The following is an 18,559-nucleotide window of genomic DNA, read 5'->3' as shown; positions in this document are numbered from 1 at the left end:
ATGTTTTTTGGTATTTCGATTTCTATTTGTACATGCAGTGTAATGTTTCCAGAATCAAACCGTTTATTTTCCATAACATCCATCAATTTAAATTACATTATTTCGTATTATGTAATTCGATAACGATACTGTAACTCGTTGGAGATGATTAGCTGTTGGTTATTTTGAACTTTTCATTGAAACATCCTTAATTGATTGCGGTCCTTAAGAAATTAATTAATGCTCTTACGAAATATGACGTGTAAATCGGAATAACGTCATGTTATGAAAATCTGTCGTAAATCTTTGAAAATTTTATAGGAGAGTATTTATTTCGAAACGTTAAGAAATACTTAAGTAATTAACAGCAGCGTAATTTAACGACGATCTTCTCAAATATTTTCGGAGTGATTTGAAAAGAAACGATACACTAAACACAGGTGACACTATGTTACCAGTGACGCACATGTTAGTTGCTACGTCAGCCTTCCTTTACGTAGCAACAGGGTTATGTGACATCACAGGTAATGAACGTGTGCATCACACGTAATATTGTGTTTGCTAGGAATATAAATTTTTAGAAATATTGTTACGTCCGAACCAGAATGGAGGCTTAAACTGGTGCTTCTACCGAACCGTAATATACTATGAAATTGCCCTGTTTTGAGTCAATGCTTGCGCACTTTACTCGGGATTGGGCTATGCCTCTAATTACCGTGGGAAGAATGAATGGAACTGGATATATGATAGAATTGATTCAAAAGATACTAAAACAAATGAAAACCGTCACCAACTAAATAATTGAAACTTAGGAAGTTCTAGCATCTACAATGGTTCAACAGAATTTTAAGAGTTCCTTCACCAAATATTCACCACCACTATATTTTTCACTTCACTTCACCAATAATTTTATCGTGCTTACCTTGATTCCGATGATTATGATGATGAAGATGGCAGCGGTGCGAAAAGAGGTTGGATTTATAATAGCGAATAGATAAAAGCGAATTCAGATGAACGAAATGAATACAATTTATTATAAAGTAATGCACTAAGAAGCAAAACTGAGCAACAATAATAATTTGCGTACAAGCGGAAAATAATTACCACTCAAACTATGTTAGTCAACGAATTAAAACGGAAACTGAACTACTAAGTTAGCTGACGGATCTACAGAGAACGAGTAAAACTGTGCTAGTCGACGGATCGGCGGAGAATGAGAGTGAGTCTTGAAGAAATTTAAGAATGTCAGTTAACGGGGGTGGATTGTTGGAGTAGGGTTGGAGATTATTACTATTGGTTCAACTAGAGAAATTTTTAAGAAAAAGCATGAAGTGGTTAAGGGTATTAACAACTCATTGGTGCTGGGAATTTTGACGGGGGAACTTTGCATAGGGGTGACAGAAGAATTGCTGGGTCAGGATTGGACGAGGATGATTTCTTTGTAGATGAATAAGGAGTTATTAGTGGGTTTTTTTAGGAAAGGTCATAAAGTCATAAAATCAGGAACGTCCGCTTCTGGTACACATGTGTCACCTAAATAACCTCAATGACGGTCAAAACTATAGCCTAAGTGTATTTTATAAACATCTCCTTTTCAAAGGTTCATTTCATTCTCCCTAGACCTGGAACCCATATACGAGATAGCCGCTTCTTAGGGTCGCTGTGTGATAGAAACCAGACCACACTGCGTTTGGTCTTCCGATATTTAGTTATCGACCACGTACGTGGAATCTGATTTTTCACGCGGACGTAACAATACAGGGTTAGTCAGTAGAAACACACCAGCAGAAGTTGGCCTCAAGTGGCGGACACGGCAGTGTGGCCTCTTCAAAAATGATATGTGACTGTGACCGATTCCCATAAGCGCAAACTGACAGTTCGCATAGCAATAAGGTTATTGAAATATTTCAATAGTTAGGTTACTTAAATAATTAATTAATATTCTAATGACAAAATGTAATATCAGTTAAGATTTATTTTCACAACAGAAAATTTCCTCTTGATATCACCTTCTTCAAACCTGAAAATGAAACAGCAAATTCTTGACTCCGTCCGATTCTCTTTCCTATCTCAGAGTTAGTTATACCTGCAACATATTGAGTTACTTTTGTTCTTTATTTCTTTTTCTGGTTTTGGATAGTCTTCGTTCCGTCAAGACCTCTAAAATTTCCCTAGGGGTTCTGGATCCTGGCCGTGAATAGTACAATACTGCGCAGTTTGATCATCGCCATGAATGGACGGTCTACCCGGAATTCAAGCTTCCGGAACTTCTTCACCATGCTCCTGAAATCAACTGCCAGAATCAGTTAATGATTATTAATTCGAAAGGTTAATGCGAATCGTCGTGGAGGAGTATCGAACGCCGCTCTTATCTTTTCTCATGATTCACTTTACACTTCTACTATTTCCTTACTTATCTTCCTTGGCTGAGATAACGCAGAAAGAAAGTTAAGAGAAATGGCGACGTGGGCATAACCAGACTTGGTAGTACAACAAGAGGAGCGTGGTTCGACTTGACGGAAATGAATAATGAAATGATATATTATTTAATAAAATGTGTAAAAGCAAAAGAATGAAATATAAGGGTAACAGGAAGTACCTTTTGGATTTCTAAAAATTCAAAAAATTTCCTTTTCAGACCGTCCACAAGCATTAACATTCTGATAACCGTATTCCGACTCATTCTAGAAGGGTAGCGTATACGAGCAAGCTCATTAGTAGTAAGCAAAAAAGCGAAAGGAAAAAGCTACAGAAACTTTGAATACTAAATTTTCAAACTGCGCCGCCTTTGATAATTCTTCTCATAAGCAAAGAGAAATAGAATACAGAAAAAAAAGATACTGGATGAAGAGAAATCCTTACTGCCGCCCTATCCTGCCGTTCTACCACTATTTTATACTAGTTTAAAGCCCATGACGTCATCCGCATATTTATAGACAGTACAGGCGCGGTCGTTCAACTTTCATTGCCATTGCCAAGAATACCATAGGAAACAAATTTGTAAATCCATTACAGAGTGCAATGAAACATTAACATTAAAAGAACCACATCGAAGCCGGTATTTTTATAAGTGTAACGTATCATTGTATGGTTTAAGGGGAAGAATTTTCAAAAAAAGAATAGAATTAGAATTATTAGAATTTTCAAAAAACTGATTTTCTTTTTATTGCATTTTTCGAAAGTATACATATTTAAAAGTACCATACTAAAATTTTATACAGATCCGAGCAGTCTAAGTGTACTTTTGAGCGACGTTTACTTAGCTACCTTAGCGCGCTAATATACGCATCGCTCGGAGCGGTACTACCTACCTGCCTTTGTATACATGTGGAGCTGCTACCTTTTGTAAATATACTATATACGAAACGAAGGCAGGCTATTTTGGATGAAACTGAGCACTATGAAGAAACTGAAGGCATAATCTATGGCGCAGGCATCGCTGATTAGACGTAAGATTTTTTCACGATTTTTCGTTAATGAAAACTTTAAACGCGTTTTTCTCGAAATGACGTTTCTGGTCGGCTTTTTGATAAAATCTCCGAAACTATTCAACCGACCCTTACCAAAATTTTACCACATGTTCTTTATGACTATAGCTATAGCGCATATCATACGAATTTTGAAATTTTTAGTGTAACTATTCTTTTTTTGCAAAAAACGATGAAAAAAAAACGTGCTTTTTCGTAGTTTTTGGAAAAATGTCCGCGATTTTGTCATTTTTAAAAAAATCAAAAATCGTATGATATGCGCTATAGCCATTTACCTACTGAATCTAAAACCATTTTTTTTTCAGATCATCCATTCCAGAGATTTTATCAACAGCGCACACCCATCTTTTTTTTGTCTTCTCCCCCATTTTTCTGTACGAAAACTGAGTAAAATGAATATAAAAAAATGTTTTTTTTGGTGTATGTTAAGAGTGTATTTTTTAGGCCTAACACTTTTTATATCCATATTTATAATTTATACCGGTCAAAAAACTTCGTGAAAATATCCTTTTTTTGCCCGTCCAATTAGGGTAGATCCCTTAAGACTTCGCAAGGACAACGAGATGTAGCATAGAAAGTGTCCTGAAGATAGCGATGTCCTGTTTATTCAAGAAAATAAAGAAACGTTAACAATTTTGACTTCTTAATATGGCAAGAGCCATTTTGACGAATAAATTTGTACCCAAAAGAAGACTCGGACGAATCGATGTTATAATTCATTATAAACCTCTTAATGTATACATGCAGCCACCTTGGACATTATTCTCAATCTTTTCGCACGACTATGGCGTCAACAGTTCAATATGAGTGATATAAAAAAAAAGTTAAAGATAGATAATGATTAAAGAGGAAAAACCTATGAAAGCAATACCCAGGATATACGTCACAGCACATGTTAAATGCTTGCATAATGATACTCAGGCACTAAGCAGTTTTATTGATTTCCTTTTCTTCATCCAGTTTATTTAATATCTCAATAAAAAATAAACCAACTCCACTCAATCAGGTGTACATCTGGAGCAAACGTGTAATATGCAGCGCTAAGCGCGATATGTCTGTCAAATCTAATGTCACGTACGCCGGATTAATACTTCCAAATAGCAACAGTCTCAACTTCGCCATAAATCACAAAATAAATTTAAAATACAGAGAGAATCTACTTGAATGTATATGCCGATGAAATATCAAATTACATAAATTATGTTTTGTCTTGCATGTTTGTGAAGTGGAATGTTGAGCGTGTACAGAAAGTTGTTCGAAAATAATTCTTCGACTGATATAATCCTTCTAAAACAGTTCTTCGAAAACAATTCTTCGATACACTTCTTCGAGAGATAAAATTCTTTGAAAAGAATAACTGGCATCACTTTAGTAGAGTCCAGCTATACACAGATCGCTTCTGTAATGCGCTTGGAAAGAGTTAGGCCATGCTTATAGAACTTATACTCCTGGAAGGGGAATAGCCTACTCTAGCAAAGAGTGAAAAGTGGCCCCAGCATGTTGAGACAGAGATATATCTCTTCGCTCGTAACGTTTAGTTCCTGTCACTGCGCACGTGCGCACTACAATCATAACAACGGCTGCCTCCAATCGAATTCCTCCAGTCTTCATGTAACTCACATTTCGCGTTAGATTGGTTTGGTTTTGTTAGGTCAGTAAAATTGCGCACTTGCGTAGGGAGGGTAACTGGACGTTACGAAGTGAGAAGGAGATATATCTCTGATTTAAAATGTTGGGGCCACCAGAGATGAGTAGGGAGATGCATGACGCTATGGTTTTAGGCTATACCAGAAACATGGCGCTAAATCGTAGCGGCGAGTCCGGGAGTAGGATTTTGTTACCATCACCTCCGTCGATAATGTATATCCCGCCGTAGCCGAGCTGAACGTGATCACGAACGTGTAGCCTGGCCGGCAGAGGTTCTCCGCAACTTATCGCTGGTTCCCACAGCAACCCTTAGAACGAGGCCACTCATCAGATATTGCCTAAATATTTTTTTTTGTAATCTTAAATTCGAGTGCTCGATAAGATGTACTAAGACAAAAGCCAGCACCTCATGCCTGCCTGCATTAAGAAGTTCAGCGATGCGGTGCTAGCTTCCAGCATTATTTAACAATAGTTCCAAGCGGAACTATGCTCCCAACATTGAATACTAGAGAGGACTATCCCGGAACTGTTTGAAACATAATCTGAAAACAACACTGAAAGCCAACTCCTTAGGCATACTTGCACTGAAGCGTATGGTGCGACTAGTATCCTCAATAGGCATGTTACCGATGTTACGTAGCAGAACTATTGTTAAAACCTATCAGGAACTATAGAACTCCTGGAGAACTATTGAAAAAGCCTATTGTTGAATCATTTTTAAGAGATTTAAAAAAAAGTGCGGTGCTGGAGCTGATATCCGTGTAGCACCTCAATTTTTGAACAATGTTTCATCAATAAGCTTTTTCATTATTTCTAGAGGAGTTCTATAGATCCTGATAGGTTTTAACAATAGTTCTGCTACGTAACACCGTTAAGATACGTATTTTACAAAAAATTGAGGTTGCAGTTGTGGTCGATTTTTATCAACTAAAACACCATCACGGTCACTGGAACGTTAATTAATCTCATAGCAGTCTCAAGAGCTCATCCCTACCCTTATCTGTCTTCTCATCATCAGTTATTATGGTTACCGTAAATTCGCTTTATTACCTAACATTTATATAAAATACTTAGCGCATTACACTGCATATAATTATTCTGGATGTACTTATACGCTGGTACATGGACGAAGCTTTGTCACGTGATTTTTCGATTGTGAGTGTTCCGGAAGAGCAGTGCTGTGTCCTAGTGCAGTGTCTAACTGAGTGTCTCCTGAATGCAATTCTCGACATTTACGGATCAGCTGCACCAGCTCCAGTGAGTACATATCCACTGCGTTCCATCGCTTGTGCCTTCACAGTTCTTTTAAAAATTCAAGATAAGTATGTAGCAAGTACAGCGACTAAACGCCATTTTTTCGATTTTTAAAAAAAAAGTATCGTTTGTACCACTTTCCTATTAGTCTCATTCGAAATTTTTAATAGGACCAGTATTTTTAACAAGAGAAGAAAAAAATTAACTAAGGCTTTTTTCTAGCTCAAAAGAGTTCGAAAATGCAGTGATGTTGAAGGACACCATTTTTAACACTTGTTATAATATTATTTGGCAATATTAACAATAATAGGTTATTTACGCAAGAAAAGAATATAAATTAACTTTTTTCTTCTCTTCCGATTTTCGTATCAACAAAATCGCTATACTCATTAACAATCCCAGGGTCTACGCTTGATATTGAAATAACATGGAAAATACTGGTCTTATTAAAAAATGTCTCAGACAAAAGTTAATTGGTTTTTTATATAGCGTAACAGTCTGTAATAAAACATATGGGTTCCTATTTAAAAAAACAAAGTTAACTTTTGGAAAACTTTGAAAACCGCCGCAAATAAAAAATAACGGTACAGCTTTTTTTCCCCCCCTCAGAACCAAACAAAATTTGTTCGAACAATTTTTTTGTAAAATGCTTCCTTTCCGAGAGATTCGTTTGTGCCAAGTTAAACGATTCACCCTGTATATTACACGTTACTCATAGTCCGGCGTTGATACTGTTCGAATTTATTATTTTGGTCCTCTTCATGTGGCTGATAAGATTAGTCACGTGTTCCACAATGATTATACACATATACATTTGACATATCTTCATACATGTATTTTTTAATGTTGCTCAGTTTCGGAAGGGTAACGCTAATTTTCATGAATCGTAGTTTAACGACGATCTCTAATATTTCCGCAGTCATTTGTAAAAGAACAATTCACAAACAATATTTCGAAATGTTTCTATAAATGTTTGCAGTAGAACACTTGCACGAGAATCTTCCAAAATAATTTCGACATGATCTAAAACTTTTTTGTTTCCAACAATATTCGAAGAGATAAAAATAGAATATTGAATTACAAAATTAATATTTTGTAATTTGTGAAAAGTTGGGAATTGAAAATCATGTTTATAATTGATGTAAACAAAAAATATTTTCTTCCGTTTAAATTGCATTCAGAACGTAAAAGAATGGTGAAAAAGGGAATAAGTATCGTCATAAAACTAAATCGATGCTGAGTTAAATAGTTAATTAATATCACAGCGTTGGGTCCTGTATGCGACCATAGAACAGGATGGATTTATAACGACTGTCTACGATTGCATATAAGAATGGACGATCTACTTGAATCACAGGTTTGTAAACAGCATCTGCCGAGGCCGGTCTAACGAGGAAAGCTGAAAAAATAAACAGACGAAAGTTTTAAACCTCTTCAAATGAAACAGTGTCGAAGGTCTAAGATCTTGGCCGTGAATAATACAACATCGCTAATAGTATGAAGCGAAAAGAAGCCAGGCAAAAAGATACTGAGAGAAATTTTGCTTACTAAATGTTTAAACTACATCATATTCAATAGAGGCTTTTCCATAAGTAAATAGAAATGAAATACAGAAGATAAAGAGCAAAGATAATATCACTGTGAAGGCACGAATCCTAGTGACGGATCTTTGAGTATAAATACGTGAAGTCTACAAAAGAAAAATAAAGAAAACAACTACGCTGGTCAACCAAGCGGATCGTAAAAGAGGAGGTTGGAAGGGAATTATAGAAGAACCGATAAGGGGAAAAAAAAGAAAAGAAAAGAATAGAGGAAAACGGCGTGTATATACCAACATAATATCACTTACCGGAAGCTGCAACAGCTTCGCTGCCTTCTTCATTGACCTCGATGAACCCTTTCTGGAGGATCTTGCTCACCTTAAGAGGCGTATCGGCAATGCCTGAGAAATCAGCGGCATCCGTGAACATCTCAGCCATACCTACCTAAAATATCATTCATGGATCACAAACTCTCATTTTGTTATAAATCAAAGAAACCCCTATTTACGTCTATACACAAATTACCTTTTGCAATAAATTATTGAGCTCGATGGTGTTCTCAATTTTGAACTTTGGCACAAAGAGGATCACTTCCTCATTCCTACCATACTGATTTAAACGACTGAAATCTAAGTCATGAATATTGTTCTCGATGCGCTGAAGCCCATCAATCTTATTAGGCACAATTATAAACATACTGACCTCATCGCCCTGAAACGAAAAATTAAAGTTTATGAAATTTTCGATAAAAACAAGAACCTAACAAAACTAATAAGTATCTCATGCAATTATACCTTATAGGGAAGTTCAACAAATCTGGCATCAAGATTATGAAGCTGACCATGCAAGTACATGGAAGTAATTGTCATCATCGGTACTTCCTTAATTGTATTTGAATTGATATGGAAGGGTAAGTCGCTGGTGTACTTTCCATCGAAACTATCTTTCCACTTGCCCTTGAAGTAAATAGCATTTATCAGTACCAATTTAGTACGATTGTCGATATCGTCTGTAATTTATAAAATGAAAAGTTAGACAACCGACTGACAGTGCAGGTACGTATAAAGTGGGATATATACCCACTGTATGTACAGTCCTGCTGTATAAAGTATAATTTATCAAAGAAGAATAACTCTATTAAGCTAACCAGGAGTGAGTAGATCTTTTATACGATTGTTCGTATTATTAGCACACCAAGAGTTGATAGTAGCTGCAGCAGCTGTTGGATTTGAAACGTCTACTGTCTCGCATTCCGAGTGGAAAATATCCTTAGTAATAGCCGTGTAATCGGGATTGACTTCGAATTTCTTAGCGACAAAGATTTTATTAGCAATTTGCAAATCCACGGTCTTTATATCCTACAAAAAAATAGCATTTAATGATGATCAAATCATAGTTTGAGCAGACAATGCCGCGCTACCTCAAATTCCAATACATACATTCAAACTAGTGATAAGAGATTCATAACCACTTTGTCCTATTGCGTCTTCCTCAGGAAGCGTCAATGTTTGTCTTATCTGGAAACCAGTGTTTCCACGGGCACCATAGGCAGCCATAGCCAATACAATATTGACGCTCAAGGGAGAGCATATTATATTTCCAGTCTTCTCCTGCAGTAACCGCTAATAAAGAAAAAAAGTTTAATTAATTACTTAATTCATTAATTACACCAATCACTTCCAAGCTAGAAAAATCTACCTTAAGGAAGTCGATGCCAAAGGAGTTACTAGCGCTCGCTATTACCGACAGAGGACTGTTTGAGGTCACTATTTTTTCTGCATTTGTATATGTCACCAAAAATGTGCACAGCACTGTTAGACAGATGAAAAATGGGCCCACTGAAACATCACAAGAGAAGATATTAAGATGAGAAATCCTTGCATAAGGTCATCCGTAGTTTTATAAATAATACGGCCACAGTAGTTCCGTTTTCACTGCCATTACCAAAATTACCATGCAAATATTTTCAATGCTAGATGGGTTTTGAAATTAATTACTCACACGAAAGTTGCATAATGTCTATAACGTGGGTCCTTAGAGGACCACAGTAATTGGTTGAATGAAAAATACAGTAACAGTTTTTAAGACAGCAGCTTCGGAAGGCACTCGAATAATCGACGACGACGACGACGACGACGACGACGACGACGACGACGACGACGACGACGACGACGACGACGACGACGACGACGACGACGACGACGACGACGACGACGACGACGACGACGACGACGACGACGACGACGACGACGACGACGACGACGACGACGACGACGACGACGACGACGACGACGACGACGACGACGACGACGACGACGACGACGACGACGACGACGACGACGACGACGACGACGACGACGACGACGACGACGACGACGACGACGACGACGACGACGACGACGACGACGACGACGACGACGACGACGACGACGACGACGACGACGACGACGACGACGACGACGATGACGACGACGACGGAACTGAAATAAAATCATCTCGCTCGCCATTTCAATACGCCCTGATCTCGTACACTAATCGTATTGAACTTGGTGGCAATCGCTTCAGAACCTTCAATTCCTATAGTGAATGTATCAATAACTTTTCCTCATATATAGCGGTTCATAAGATATTTTGTTCCAAACACAGGTATAAGGAGTTGACTCGAGTAAAGAGTCTCGGCGCGCTGCGCCCTGTACAGCCGGTTGCCTGTACTTGGCGCGAGACTCGACCGAGTCTCTTGATACACTGTGAACTTAACTCAACCCGAATGGGACGTCTATCTCGTACTAAATGCCAAAATCGAGTAGTTCTCTGGCTATTTAAATCTCTGCTGCCACTCCTATTAACTGTATACCGTATAAAAAAGTTATACGAATATAAAAGATGTTGTGTTATTCAAGAGAATTCACGGAATCCTTGTTTGGACAGAAAATTGGATATTTGAACGTCGTTTCTTCGAATCACAATTGCTTTTAACGATTCTCTTTAATAGTCTTGAAACCACTTTTATTTTTTAATTCGTAATTGATTTGCCTCCCAAATCTCGATCCATTTACTGATTTACTGTTGTTTTCCATTGGAATTACTTTCTTTCAGAATTCTTTTGTTTACTAACTATTACTTATGTTTGTCAAAACCAACAATGCTAATTGAATGAATTTAAATAGTAATTGAAACAATGAATTTATAGTAGTAACATTATAATAAATAATATGCGTGCTTATGTCATGAAGGAATAGAATATTTTTGATAAACTTCATGTTACTGGGACTCTGGGAGACGCCAAGTACTTCGCGTCTCACTGACGCTGTGGTCCCAGTGCGTGAATTCCGGAGGACTGATTTACATGAGAAGCGAATAAACTAAGTAATTAGTGAGATCATCGAAGTTTTCAAAAAATATATTCTCAACAAGATTAGTTAATCAGATTGCCTATAGCTCTACAACCTTACCTGGTACCAGATACACATATGTTATGTACTTTTATAAAATATGCTGTGTGTATATATATATATGTATATATATATACATATGTCTAGGCATGTCATAACGTGTGATAATATTTATAATGCATTTCACTAGTTATTCTTTAATGTTCTCTTCGAACTGTACACGATACCCACCTTGATAAGAGCCCCTTACATATGGGATATGTGCTTCTTCAGAGGTATCTCATGAAAAATTAATTTCTTCGTTTTCTTTGCTCGGCTATATACCCAACTTTAGGGCATTTATCAGCATATTCTGAATTAAAAAATTATTTTAATTGCCGGATCAAGCTTTACGTAGTCGTCCTGGTTCGTGCTCCTCTGAATTTCTATTAGTGCGATCTTTCTTCTTTTCCCTGCAACATTTTCCGCCTACCACACTGTTCTTGCAAAGGTCGCACCCGCAGGTGGGCTCTCGTGGTTCCTGGCGATAAGCTTTAGGTGGACATGGTTTTGCTGACACTGGTGTCTCGCAGCAGCAAAGTGCGCATGGATCCTAATATATATACTTTAGATAATAACATATCTGTGATAGATTATTCTGTATTTATCTACCTGCATTTTAATGAAGCAACAGGTTGGATCGCTCGCAATTTCCGCGCAGATGTCTTCCTTGAGCAGTTGGTTTTCAGGTTTTGGACATGGAGATGATGACTTGCGATAACCTTCTCCGTCGGTCATATTCTCTTCTACTTTATCGACTGTTATGATCCCCGTATCCTTTTCTGTTCCATCAGAGTCGCGTGAGCCGTCATTTTCCGTGTGACTCTTAGTTTTCCTCTTCCTCGGGGGACACGGTACCCTCGAACGAACCTGCTTCGCTGAACACTCCAAGCCCAGGTTTACTGTCCTCAAAAATAAGTCACGTTAACCTCAATCTTTGGAAATTCTATCCTCTTTAATTGACTCACCACACTCGAATATCCGAGTAAGAAAACTCTTTGAACGGTCGTCCATTGATTACAGTTCCTTCTCATTGATCACAAAGAATTTTTTGTAGAACATCGTACATCCTAAAAAATAGACAAAAATTTCAAGTGCCAATAAAACCAAAACTCCTGTCAAAAAAGTGTGCAATTGTCAAATGTACGTCAATAGTAAATTGCTCTATAATAAAACATCTAACGGGTGGCATATATATATGCATCAGGCTTAACACTATCTTTTATAGTCTATTAGTTGATTTGTCAACTAAAATGGCCGCTATAGAAACGTAAATCAATTTTGCTTAATTTTTCATGAAATTGTAAGGAACAGTAAAAAATTTGGAAGACAATAATAATTGAGGTTGGAAGACTTCTAAACGATGTTACACTCCGATTATGACCGATCCAATGATTGATTATCGGTACCACTGTGTTTGCGGTATTAACACGGTTATCCGATTGGCTCTATAGGTGGTCTATTTGACGAACCACATTAGGAACGATCGCGTGCGAAATTGTACCGTTCCTACAAAAAATTTAGGTTTTCGAAGCAATTTCGTGAGACGCCACTACGGATCCGTGACGGCGGTGGGAACCGATGCTTCTATCCTCCATAAAAATTCTGTGACGCCGGCTTGATTGGAAATTGAAGTTAGATCCGCAGGCTGTAGGTCATAGGACAACGAGGTGGTTTCCGTGGCATGCTCGACTGTTCACATAAGCACACCGCACTGTTAATTGGAAATGAAAAACTTAGATTAATTATTTATAATATGAAATTGATAGACGTTATGATATATCATATAGACAAATGGATCGTTTATTTTGAAATTGGTGTAAGTCCATTTTCTCTTGTTTCGAGAAAATTAAATGTTAACATGTCTGTTTATTACAAAATTTACGAAAATTATATGAAGTCTGGCAATGTTTCTACTGTTTTATCAATATGTAATTTGGTTATATAAATTTGTTTTAAGCGTATTTTACTAAAATGATGTATACTGACGGGCTGCTAATAGACTTACACCATTTTCAAAATTAGACAATTGTAAAATTCGTTTAATTTCAATTTTGAAAAATCAAATATCACTTAAAATATACTTCATATTAATCCAGTTTTGTTTACACAATATGTAATTTGGTTATATAAATTTGTTTTAGGCGTATTTTATTAAGCTGATGTGTACATACTTACGGGCTGCAAATGGACTTACACCACTTTCAAAATTAGACAATTGTAAAATTCGTTTAATTTCAATTTTGAAAAATCAAATATCACTTAAAATATACTTCATATTAATCCAATTTTGTTTACCAATAATGACACGACATAAAATAGAAGTAGTATTTTTAATTTTAGACGCTAATTACATTGTTAAAATTACAAGATATTGATAGTATTTACTTATGCTCTGCATGTGGCAGTGTTTCGAAATATGCATGATGCACCGGAGGTATGTAAGGTAATAACTGCTTGATGTCCTTATATTTTTCATAAGTAATAGGCCTGGCATCTTGGTACAAAGGCGCCAGGGCGATTTTTTCAAATTTTAGCGGTCTTCTAGGACGTGTCGGTAATAAATTTATAGTTTTAAAATCTTTGTCCTTCATCGATGTTTTATGTAAAATAGTGTATGGTGCACTTTTGAGGAACCTCATCCAACATATTTGCAACCAATTTACCTGTTCTCCATTAGTGTTTTTTCTTATCTGTTTTTTTAGCGCATTTTGAAGATTTTTTATTGAAACGAAATTCTCTCGTTTCATTTCATGTAAAATGAATTTATCATGTTTTCTACATTGTGTTATTACATCATAATAATCCTGTGATGTGTACAGAAAATTCAACCATCAACCATCTGCTAAGCCATCTACCTCTGTCAATTGGACTTACACCACTTTCATGATCGATGATTATGCAATTTCATTTACCGAACAATTTTAAATTGTACAAAACATGGAAATTTTTTAAGAAATTTAAACACGGACTAGTTATACATAAAAAATTTACATTAAATTAAGCAGGAATTGCGTGATATCTCATTTTTTCAAAAATGGACTTACACCACTTTCAAAATAAACAGTCCAAATAATGCCGATACGATAATTACATTGTATAGGAGAAAACTGGTAATTCATCTATGGCGCCACATGCAGGTTGAATTAACAATGTAATGAAACAAGTATCATCGCAAGAATTATATTAACATTTTAATCCAATATGACTTATCGAATACTTCAAGATTTGAAGCGTTCTGATTGCTAATTAGGAGTAATTAAAAAAAATATAAAACTTTAAGTGGTCTTCGTTGCCCCGTTTCTGCATAAGAGTATCAAGTGAATCAATGATATGATTAAGCGTTAAAAAAAAGTGTTCAAAAGTGCATTAAATTAGTCTGAGAATGATCACTTTCAATCAAATAATTAAGATTAACTTTACTTCTTGTAATGGTTCATCAAATTACTTAGGAGGCTGTAATTATAGGTTTCACTACTCTATTTTTTGGTCTTTCCATGATGGGAAAGACCAAAAAATAGAGTAGTGGAACCTAAAGATTACCGTTATACTATCGCCGAAGGGTCCCTCCATTTTATTCTCCTTCCAAAGTTCTTACCTCCTTCTTATTATTTTACGAACTACCCTGCATCTCCACCACTCCTGCCGAGCTTGATCTTGTTAAAAGAACCGATCGTTCCCAATAAACTCAATACTATTCCTAGTGTTCTCGCCGGGAAAACTTCCTTATAATAAATCACTTTTAAACCCACGCGCATGCGCACTCGTATTCTCTCTACGAGTAAATCAAGTTTATGTGAAAATTAAATAGTTTGCGATACTCAACTCCAGAAATTATGCGTACTGTGTGTGTTTACATCTGGCAAGATTAATTACGCATCAGGAAAAAGGGTCCTGAAAGCAACTACGAAGATTTTCGTCATCCAATTCCATACTTCAATATCTAAAATTTGGTGAGTCGCTGATTTGAACTAAGTAGTATCTTCCATCGTGTTAAATTTGAATCCAGCAATCACAATGGGTGCGTTCCGAAATGTACTGACAACACTGCCAGTACTGTAACCAACGCTGTGTCCTTATTCATGCATACGCATCTAAGAGAGATGTAATTACTTTTATAGTACTGTCAGTACATTTCGGAACGCACCCAATATTGAATGTAACCTACATGTTAGTTGCAACTGTCCCTCATGTGGATAACCTTAATATAACAGCACTGTTACATTAAAGTCATTAACATGAGTGGGACATTACAACTGATATGTACGTCACATGTAATATTGTATTTACTTGGGAATTCCTATGAAAATAATTTTCATATATAAGTAACTAATAAAGTAGACATTTGTTTGAATACCTAACCATCCGTATTATTAGCACGACGCTTAATGTACAAGAAATGTTGCACATCATCTGTTTTTCGATCCCATCTTTGTTTTTCTTGTCGTAGAAGCGTCGCTCAAGCACGGCGGCGTTCTCATGACTAATTGAGACGCGCGATCACTCATCTTAAACGAGGATCATCGCCACACCGATGAACGTCCACCGCGTTCTCGGTCGATTAGTTAGTGGTTAGAAGATAAATGGATAGCCAAAACGAATTTTTTACCTAAACAAATTTTTTTAGAACCATTGGCAAACATAATTGAATTTTTAGAAAAAATTTAACCTTTCGTAGACATTTGTATCACACAATTTTCTATACTTGTAGAATGTTCAATGGCTACGAAGATGAAGTGCGGGATGATCTCAATGATATCAATAATCATTGTATTACCAATCATTGGAGCTGAAGAACAGTCTGATTCATCGGCTCTATTAGACGCAGCGATTCTCCAAGGAACCGAATTGGGAGTGGAAAAGAAATTAATAAATGTGGAAAACAATGATGAAACGTCAGAAAGTCCAAGAACTGGAAAAGGACTTTCGATAATGCCGATACCTACGTATCTAACAGAACGAAAAGGAGCTAAAGATACTGTACAGGATGACACAATTTTTAAAAAATCGCAAGGTGTCGATCGTAGTGGATCCTTAGGGAGTGTTCGCACTACGCGACAATTCGATACTGCAACCCCATTTGGATATGACAATTTTGGAGCGGCACCTAGTGGCCAGGAAAGTTATGGAGGTTTGTATATGAGATTCTGGTTTCTAATAATTTCTACATACTGAATACACAGCTTAACTAAGTAATTCTAATCTTACAGGTCATTCACAACGCGGACAATACGGAACAGAAAATTATAGCAGCACTTCGTCAGAAAACTATAACAATGATTATCGGAATTATGACGACACGGGCTACTTCTACTCAAGTAACAACGGAGTCGGTAATGGCGGTGGACCCTTTTGGTCACCGGTTCCTAACAGACCTCCTTTCCGACCTCCTCTAACGCCACTACCATCTCCACCATTAGGAAGTTATTATCCGCAATCTTACCCAGGGAACACTGTCGTCCTCAAACCAGTCACCACTTATTCCCACGGTCCTTCCTCCTCCTTGTTCACGCTGTTCTCCAATCTAGGCTCAAATTTATGGCAAATATTTCAAATAGGTCTTGGTAGCAGTCTTATTTTTGTTATACCTGCTATCCTGTTTAAGCTCTTTATCATCCCATTGAAGATCCTTAAATTCATCAAGATTGTCAAGATACTCCTGAAACTCTTTTTCGTTGTTCCGTTCCTGATCCGTGTCTTCCTGCCCAATATATCTTCTAACATAGGAACAGCTCACGCAATTGTGGAAAAGAGTCGAGAAGCCACGTTGGATAATTCCACAAATTACTGGAACTGGCAATCCTACGTTATGGATTATTTGACTCCTCAGGATACGAACAGCACTTCCTGGACGGACGACATCCCCGAACTACGCGACTGTCCCAGTAAAATGGCTTGCGACCTCGGCTCCTATCTTGCTAGCACTCCTACTATGTTTAGTCTACCACAGAAGCTCAACAACTATCTCCTCGTGCAAGCTGAACGCCTTGATAAACACGAATCACAATCCCCGGGTAGAACACAGAAAGAAAATGTTGTACGAGCGTTTGTTCAAGCACTGGGGAAACGAGAGACTTATTCTGAATGTGCTACACTTTATTCGTGTAGCATATTACTTTGATATTTAATCAACTGACAATCGTGTGCCCTCATAATTCATACATTTTGTTCTATTAGTACGCCATTTTTAATAACTTATTGTATTTATTTATAAATATATTTATTATATTATTATTCATTCTCAAACACATTCCAACAATTTAAAATAAGTCAAAATTAAATTCAAAGTTTGTATCAAGAATGGCCGCTGTCAGCATTGCAAAACATAACCTCTTTTCCGTCAAGACAGCGTCCACAAGTCGTTCATTAGTTATACATATTAATCAGTGATTTTATAAATAAAGTTTACGTATATACACTAGTTATTTCAAACTAGAAGATATGAGCGAGTACACAATGAAATTAGATGACACAACAGAGAAGCATCTTACCCTCCTGCTGTTTGCTGACGTTGAAAATGCCAGGGATGTAAAAACAAAGTTGATAAATGGAGAATTACGTTGCTGTGTTTTAAAAGCAAGCTTGATAGTCGATCCTTTTCAGGTCGTAGTGGCTGCAAATAAGGCTGCACTCAAAGAAATGCACTCGCGACTCACTACAAAAACTGTATTCACAGAAATCCTGTTTGATCTTTCTCTATCGAAAAACATAACACAATCATTGATCAAGTTTGGTATAGACGACGCCGAAAGGAATATCCTCGTTGCAGTGATTCACAGTCTAGACGATAAGAAATCCATTGTCCAGAAGGTTGTTAGTAGTATCAAGGGACAACAAGTTTCCATTGACAAATTAAAAGATTATACAGATCTCAAGCTTGTACGTAAAACCTACAAAATCGAAGATACAGAGCTGACAGTGTCTAATTTAGTGGATTCGCTAGTGAGCAGGATTTCTACCAAGGATTTTGCATCATACTGAACTATCATTATTCAAATTTTACATTATTGTCTGGTTAACTGGAATGTACACAAGACTGTTAAAAATTAAAGATCGTAGAACTAGCAGACATTAATATTGAAGTGCGAAATCATTAAAAACATGTGAAATCTTTTATAACTATGTGTACTAGATAATAGTGTTACTTGAATATTTATGTTACTGTTAGATACATACATTCAATGAATAAATAATGTATATTCTGTAATATTTGTTTGTT

The 18,559-nt window shown here is 36.7% G+C and overlaps 4 protein-coding genes across 10 annotated transcripts; 2 read left to right on the top strand and 2 right to left on the bottom strand.

The window, feature by feature from the left end:
• The first annotated feature begins 6,012 nt into the window (after window positions 1-6,012).
• LOC107273971 lies at window positions 6,013-17,492 on the top strand. Of its 4 annotated transcripts, none has more exons than XM_025091276.1 (3): window positions 6,013-6,371; window positions 16,052-16,471; window positions 16,551-17,492. In XM_025091276.1, exons 2-3 carry the CDS (start codon window positions 16,060-16,062, stop codon window positions 17,459-17,461), a joined length of 1,323 nt encoding a protein of 440 aa, XP_024947044.1. In that variant the 5' UTR covers window positions 6,013-6,371; window positions 16,052-16,059; the 3' UTR covers window positions 17,462-17,492. The 4 variants fall into 4 exon arrangements, with proteins under 4 accessions (XP_024947044.1, XP_015608164.1, XP_024947043.1 ...); XM_015752678.2 differs by lacking the exon at window positions 6,013-6,371 and adding an exon at window positions 14,883-15,293; XM_025091275.1 differs by lacking the exon at window positions 6,013-6,371 and adding an exon at window positions 14,883-15,603.
• On the bottom strand, window positions 7,160-12,017 carry LOC107273972 (alaserpin). Of its 4 annotated transcripts, none has more exons than XM_025091279.1 (8): window positions 11,953-12,017; window positions 9,608-9,747; window positions 9,349-9,531; window positions 9,057-9,267; window positions 8,704-8,918; window positions 8,435-8,620; window positions 8,218-8,353; window positions 7,160-7,767 (listed from the first exon to the last, which is right to left on the bottom strand). In XM_025091279.1, the coding sequence occupies exons 3-8, from the start codon at window positions 9,463-9,465 to the stop codon at window positions 7,628-7,630; spliced, it is 1,005 nt and encodes a 334-aa protein (XP_024947047.1). In that variant the 5' UTR covers window positions 9,466-9,531; window positions 9,608-9,747; window positions 11,953-12,017; the 3' UTR covers window positions 7,160-7,627. The 4 variants fall into 4 exon arrangements, with proteins under 4 accessions (XP_024947047.1, XP_015608166.1, XP_024947046.1 ...); XM_015752680.2 differs by lacking the exon at window positions 11,953-12,017 and adding an exon at window positions 11,533-11,682; XM_025091278.1 differs by lacking the exon at window positions 11,953-12,017 and adding an exon at window positions 10,668-10,705.
• Window positions 11,770-12,477, bottom strand: LOC112495293. Its single transcript, XM_025091280.1, has 3 exons — window positions 12,309-12,477; window positions 11,957-12,242; window positions 11,770-11,893 (listed from the first exon to the last, which is right to left on the bottom strand). The coding sequence occupies exons 1-3, from the start codon at window positions 12,352-12,354 to the stop codon at window positions 11,770-11,772; spliced, it is 456 nt and encodes a 151-aa protein (XP_024947048.1). The 5' UTR covers window positions 12,355-12,477.
• Window positions 17,493-17,639: 147 nt separating the features above from the next.
• On the top strand, window positions 17,640-18,549 carry LOC107273973 (EKC/KEOPS complex subunit Tprkb). The gene has a single exon (XM_015752681.2). It carries the CDS (start codon window positions 17,782-17,784, stop codon window positions 18,319-18,321), a length of 540 nt encoding a protein of 179 aa, XP_015608167.1. The 5' UTR covers window positions 17,640-17,781; the 3' UTR covers window positions 18,322-18,549.
• The last annotated feature ends 10 nt before the right edge of the window (window positions 18,550-18,559 follow it).

The sequence above is a fragment of the Cephus cinctus genome, unplaced genomic scaffold (genome assembly GCF_000341935.2).
Source record: "Cephus cinctus unplaced genomic scaffold, Ccin1 Ccin1_scaffold1891, whole genome shotgun sequence".
NCBI classification, from domain to species: Eukaryota; Metazoa; Arthropoda; class Insecta; order Hymenoptera; family Cephidae; genus Cephus; species Cephus cinctus.
This window is presented reverse-complemented; position numbering and strand designations above follow the sequence as displayed.